Raw genomic sequence first — 6,633 nt, 5'->3', positions numbered from 1 at the left:
ACAACCGGGCCCGCCAGGCCAAAACCACAAGAAAAAAAGCAAGCAACGGCTAACCAAAATACCGCATGGCAGGCTGGAACGTCCGCTGCGGGCCGCAGCGACAAGACAAGCGCGCACCGCGCACGGTGGAACGAGTGGAAGCAGGTGGAAAAGCGGAGTCCAGGCGAGGATGGAAGGGAACGCCCCAACATGCCGAAAGCCAGCCTATTTATAGGCGGACAACACCACCACAAATTAACGTAATTAACTGGCCAAAAAAATTATTCAACTCCCAAAATATATTAACAAAAGATCCTTCAACTAAAGTCTGTAAGAAAACAAAGAAAAGAAATAGACAAAAATCATAATGTGCCCGAAGCACATAACAGCAGACACACAAAACAAATATAGAGACCCTAAATACTTACCATTCTAGAAAAGGTAAAGGTAAACTAGCTTCAGAGGTGGCTCTGCCTTGGAAAGAAACAGTGAAGCAGATTAGCTTTAAGATGGTTTTCATTTCAAAGGGATGTGAAAGCTGAGTCTATATCTACAGTATGTCTAGGAGAGAAACAGGAAACACTGAAAAAAGGTAAAACTCAATCATCTATAATCTAAGGTGCTGATGACAGCAGCCCTGCTGATATTTCTCTTGAGGATTGTGTCAAAGGCAAACAGGAACAGACCAGATGAGCAGAGAGAACATTAGGAACATATTTGAGCATTGACATGGTGCATCATTCCACTGAAAATACACAGCATAAGACGGATGGTCATAAACTCCAGCATTTAAGTGACACCCAATTTGGTAGGAGCCCAAAATGTGCACGGGCAACATACCCAACCCCGTTATATAACCTGTGAAAACTTTTCAATTCTAGTTAAACCTTCGGATTGTTGCCTCTGAAATCTGTACTCATCAGACCAGATGACATTTCTCCACGCATCAATGTAGATTGTTAGTTTAGCTTGTTTGATTTTTTGCAATAGTTTGTTAATTTTAGCTATAATCAGAAGTGGGGTGACGTATGTTCTGCTGTAGCCCATCTGCTTCATATAGTTCAACATACGTATGTGTTGAGGGAGGGTATTCTGCAGGTTTTGTTTTTAACAAATAACAAATTTGAGCTTTTATTGCCTTTCAAGTCATTTCAAATCAATTTTCCTCCAACCTTAAGCACATCACTGGGACTAACCTGATGTTTTCACTCTAAACCCAAGAAAAAGCTTTGGATGAAAATCTTAGAAGATGCCTTAATGCATTGAACTGTTGCCATGTAATTAGCTGGATGGCTATTTGTGTTAACAAAAATGTGAATGTCAGGTTGAGTGGGGATTTGAAGAGGACCCAAATGCAGAGACTGAAGCTGAGGTGATTTCTTGCAGTTTTAATAAACCAAAGGGCAAAAGAAGCAAAATCTACAAACAAAATACAAAAAAAAAAACAACATCCAGGAGACATTAGGGAAACACGCATGAGGAGCTAGGAAACAACCCCGGCAATCAGCAAACAGTAACTGAACGGGAGGTGTATATATGAGATAAATAAACAATAGGAGAACTAATTAGCAGATTTGGAGCAGGTGTGGACAGAAGAATTTAATAGGGAGTTAGGACTAGGAGACTGACACAAGAGGGCAACAGAGGGTAAACAAGAAATACAGAAGAATTAAAATACAACCAAAACAACTAGAATGACACAAAATGAAACCAATGAAAACTCAAAAAGAAAACTTAAACAGAACAAAAACCATGACAGAGAAAAGGTGTACCTAATAAAGCTGCTGATGAGTTTATGACAAAAGAAAACTGAGCTACAAAGCATAGATCTTGATCAGAATCTGCATGTCTATCATAACCTCCTTTCCAGCTCTGTCAGAATCAGACATGTTTTGCATTAAATATTCAGGATTCTGTCACCAAAAGTAGGTTTTTATCCTGGCACCATCTGTTTTGTTCCATTAACATCCAAAATCTTTTCCTGTTTAGACCAATGGAGACGTTTTTCGACAACCACAACCCGGCCCTCAAGTCCCCTATCTTGGTCTCTGGGCCCCGCTGTGCCACTGAGGACACCTTCAGCAGCCACTTTGAGAACATCATGGAGTCTCATCGAGCCAAAGGAACTTCCTACAACAGCCTGGACAGCGAGGAGCTACTGACCTCCAGCACACAAACCGTCCTTAGCTTTGATCTGCCTACACTGACCCCTGCCATCCACGGGCCGGTGTGCCAGAGCACCCGTCAGATCGTGCAGCTCAGCTTTGCTCCATTGGCACACCACGAGAGGCCCAGTTTTTCTGATTCCATCTTTACAATGACGGGGGACTCGGACGCCACGCGAGCTCCCTCCAGTGAGAGGCTAAGCAGCGGCTCAGATGACGTGATGCCAAGAGGGCGAGACTATACACACCTGGGGAGCAGCTGGTACATCAACCCATCTTTCTCTTTGTCCAGGTGGGTTCCAAAATCAGGTAGTCCCTCTGAAAGCACAAACACACGTTTTATATTTTTTTATCACATTACATTTTACCAAATACTTTTTCACTTTAGTCAATCAAATAATGTTATTTATCTCGTGTTGGTTTGCACAAGTGTGCATTTATAGCCCAACTTTGTATTTATCAATTTTAGAAGAAGACAGAGTGGTTATTAGTCCAAAAGGCTTATTTGTTTCCATCAGAGTAGCTAATGATCTGAAATGTGAGGTGTTCATTTTTTTTTATCAGAGGGACAGCCTGAGGAAAGAAACTCTCTTTGTGTCACTTTATTTTCACCATTAGTGATCTGCAACCCTGACCTAAAGGTAAATGTTTCAACAGCATCTAAAGAGGATAGTCAGTGGAGCTGTAAATTGCTCTTTTATTTTGTTCTTGACTTGCGATGGTCGTGGATCGATTAATGTTAGGCCCTGTTTATCTTTTCTGCAGGCCTAATTGTTCCTTGCAGTTTGGACCAGTTTCATTTTATAGTTGAATCTAACCAAAAATGGATGTGCACAAAACAGCCTAAATGATTTCAGTGTAGAAGATTACTAGCAGCTTCTGTGGAAGATTTTGCTTCTTGAGTTGCCATACTAAATGTAGTCTCCGCTTGGCCTTCCTTATTTCAGAGTCTGGTTTAGGACTTAATCAGGTTAAATGAGAGTGAGATTCTTAGGAACAGGAAATCCTTTTCTGTATATATTATAGTTCTTAAAGAGAAATCATCTGTGGTTTAATATCGGTAGATAAAAAAGAGTGGAAAAAGGCAACAAAACTCTAAGGGATGCAATTTTGAACTGTGTACCCTCATATAATGTGTTTTTGTTTAAGTGCTGTATTTACGTTAACAAAACAGATACTCTGAGTATTAAGGTAAGAATTTGATTGTCACAAAGCAATCTTTTTGTAGTCCTTATAAGTGATGTTGACTAATTGTCCACTGTGTTCTGCAGGTTGCAGGTACATTAAAGTAGGAACTTTAATGATTTAATTTTGTTTCATTAATTATTTTTTAAAAACTTTTAAAAAGTGGTTTATTTAATTTCACTGGTTTCTTCTCATTTCCCCAATTTTTTTTTTTTTTTTTTTTACCTTGCAGCACTATGGTATCGTTCAAAGGTCAAATGTTTCACTTTTAACAGGAACACTAGAGATAACATAAGCTGTAATAGTCCATGATGAAAAGTCTGCATCTAATGTGACTGTCAAGCAAAATGTGATTATATAGTAGAAGTTGCTCTCACTGGAATAAATATTGCTAAAATATGCAGATAAAATAAGATTATTTGCAAGCAATGTATTAATTTATAATTACACAACCTATAATTAAGTGGTGTTCAAACTTTTCTTTTTTACAAGGATAAAATTATTCCAGTTTAAATGAGCAACAATTGTTTGGTTTTTTTTTTACAGAAAGGGAAAAATACATTTCTTAATAGATGTTTATTTCTATCTGCTTAAGTAAGAACTTAAACATTATTTGTACAGTATAGCTCTTTTCACTTAATTTCCTGTTGTATACGTAATTCAAGGTAAATGCTTTGCAGCATTCACTCCTAATTATAAATAATTAATGTTCCTCCTTTCCCTGACATGATCTAATTTCTGTTGTCATATTGAGAGATGGAGAAGTGTGTTAAAGTTACGTACAGATTTAGATACAAAACCAAGAAGCAACACGTCGAGCATGTTTTATTAAAAGAAAATAAAAATGTATAGTTTGATGCTTATTCAAAAATGTGTTAATGTGTGTATTTTATGCGATGGCTAAAATATCAAACCATAAAAGTGTTGATACTGAATTATTGCCACAGAAACGTTTTCAATTTTATACAGTCACTACAAACTATGAGTCAGAGCATCGGTGTGAGAGCCCACTAATGCTCCTGCGGCTAAATGGAAGCAAATCCCTGCAGCTGGGATTCAAAATCTGCCTTTAAGCTAAAAACCCGTAGAGTTGCATCATTCAAAGCTGTAGATTAGCGCTGATCACTCTGGAGAAAAGTTTTTTAGGGTGTAACTGCACACTCACCATGAGGCAGTTAGAAAAAAAGTTTTAGCAGAATAAGACTGTAAAATAATTGTTAATATATAATGTTGTAAAAAGACTTTGTTAACTCAGATTTTCTGCTCTGATTTGTACTCTAATGTTTTTGAAATGGTAAATTACAAAAATACGAAAATATAGCTTGTCCCCAAGTAATTCAAATGATTGGTTAGAAACATTTTTGGTTGGAAGTAACAAAGGAGATCTTTAAAAAATAATACTAATAAGGTAGAGATATCATTTTTGAAATTATAATGTTCCTTTTTTTATTTGCATTTTAACAAAAATTGGTATCTCAAAGGATTTTATACCCTTATAATTGTAATTAAACCTTCATGGGAAATTGTAATTAACCTTTTTTTATAACTACTTACAGTTTTTTTTTACATCTCACTTTTGGGTTTAGCTTTAAATAATGACTTCTTGCCATCATCTTCTATGACAGACCATCTTTCCAACTCAGTTTTAATCATTACTCCTGAAAAAGACACAAAAAATTTTTCTACTTAAAGGAGAGACTGACTCAAAATTCAGAGGAGGCAGTTTATCCTGTTGTACACTTTGATAATTTCTTTTTTCCTATTAAGTCAAATAACTTTTGCTCCATAATATTTTATCTTGTGTACATGCATCCAAATGGCTGTGATGTTAGGACAGCAGATAAAGGAATGCATTTGAACACAATCATCATCAAACAGCATGCTTTGCACACAGATTAAATGCATTTACAATAACTGATTTAAGGATTAAATTAAATTGAGCTTCAGGTTAAGAATATTTCATTTAAACTTTTTGGTTAAACCCAACTAGAAATATTAATCACTATATGCACAAAAGAAACAGGTAGAAAACAAACAAACAAATCCTATAGAATTATGCAACGATGCCACCTTCAGAAGAGATTTTATTTTTTAGAACCAAAGCTGATCTTGAAGAATGAGCAATAAGATTAAATAAGCTTTCAAACTATTTTGAACTACTGTAGTGTGTTCAAATTAAATCAAAATGCAAATCAAAGAGTTTGATAAAACTGTCATGGTTTTAGGCAGATGCCTGATCCAATTGCAAGAACACTTTGAGGAACATGAAAGGTTAAAGTGTTTATTTTACAGAAAATATGAAAGATGACATTCTAGGTTGGAGTGTTTTTCCTCCAGGGAGAGGTAAAAGGGGGCTGGGGGAGTCTTTGAGATGTTCGGGTTTTGTTTTAAATGACAGTGGTTGCTGCTGCTAAGTAGACTTCAGCCTAACATTTTTTTGTTCGGCTCTTAAAACAGAATAAAATACATCAAACATAAAGGATGAAACATTTTAGATTAGGAAACAACTTCTTCTATTCCTGTCAGACCTTGTACCTCTGTTTGTCTATGTTCTGAGAAAAATTAGGGGAATCTAATGGGCAGAAAAGTTAAGGCATGTATGAGGGAACTTGGTTGCAGTTGGTAGCTTGTCAGGTAGCTGTTTCCTCTTGTGGGAATAACTTGGAGTTTAGGTGGTTCCTACGCTGATCCTTGGCTCTGTGACGGTTTTGGAAGGAGAAGGATGAGTCTCTGGTGCCTCTTTGGTTCCAGCCATTCCTGCAAAAATCTGAAAAGAAGATGCAGGCAGCCTGTTCCTACAGATAGGACTTAACTTTGGATAAGCATGAAGAATGTTGTCTCTTGCCAGCAGGTCAGATTTTCAGTGTCGTATCCCCTGTGCAATTGACCACAGGATAAAGACTGTTTGTCTTTTGGACTAGTGTCTGCTAGAATGCCCCTCCCCTGAGAATGTAGGGACTTGGCCTACGCAGTCTGAAAACATAGAGTTTTACTCACCACATATGAACATGGATGAACTTTCCATTTCCCATAAAAAACCATGGCCTCAGGCTTAGAGGAGCTTCTCTTATAGTGGCTGGTTTACTTTCAGCTGAAAACTGCTCCAGTCTGGCTGGAGGTTATAGCCTAAGGATGCAGATAGAGCCATATTACAGTACTTGTAGAAAAACAAAGATCTATCCTGAGGTTTGACAAGCGGCAGCCCTGGTGCACTGCAATCCACAATGGGAATGAACAGGACCCTGTGGTCATTCTGTCGACACACCTTTTGTTTTGTTTTTTAGGCATACAGAGATTGGAAAGT

General features: G+C 37.4%; 1 protein-coding gene across 3 annotated transcripts in view; it reads left to right on the top strand.

The window, feature by feature from the left end:
- LOC107089558 (PH and SEC7 domain-containing protein 1-like) overlaps nucleotides 1-6,633 on the top strand; it is a 100,034-nt gene that overhangs the window by 22,315 nt on the left and 71,086 nt on the right. For all 3 annotated transcript variants that reach the window (XM_015382425.1, XM_015382426.1, XM_015382424.1), the window contains one exon: nucleotides 1,969-2,436. In XM_015382425.1, the coding sequence (XP_015237911.1) occupies nucleotides 1,969-2,436 (468 nt within the window). The remainder of the gene's footprint in view (nucleotides 1-1,968; nucleotides 2,437-6,633) is intronic.

Source organism: Cyprinodon variegatus, unplaced genomic scaffold, assembly GCF_000732505.1.
Source record: "Cyprinodon variegatus isolate N-32 unplaced genomic scaffold, C_variegatus-1.0 Scaffold256, whole genome shotgun sequence".
In the NCBI taxonomy this organism is placed as follows: Eukaryota; Metazoa; Chordata; class Actinopteri; order Cyprinodontiformes; family Cyprinodontidae; genus Cyprinodon; species Cyprinodon variegatus.
The sequence above is the reverse complement of the archived record's forward strand: the minus strand, read 5'-3'. Positions and strand labels throughout refer to the sequence as shown.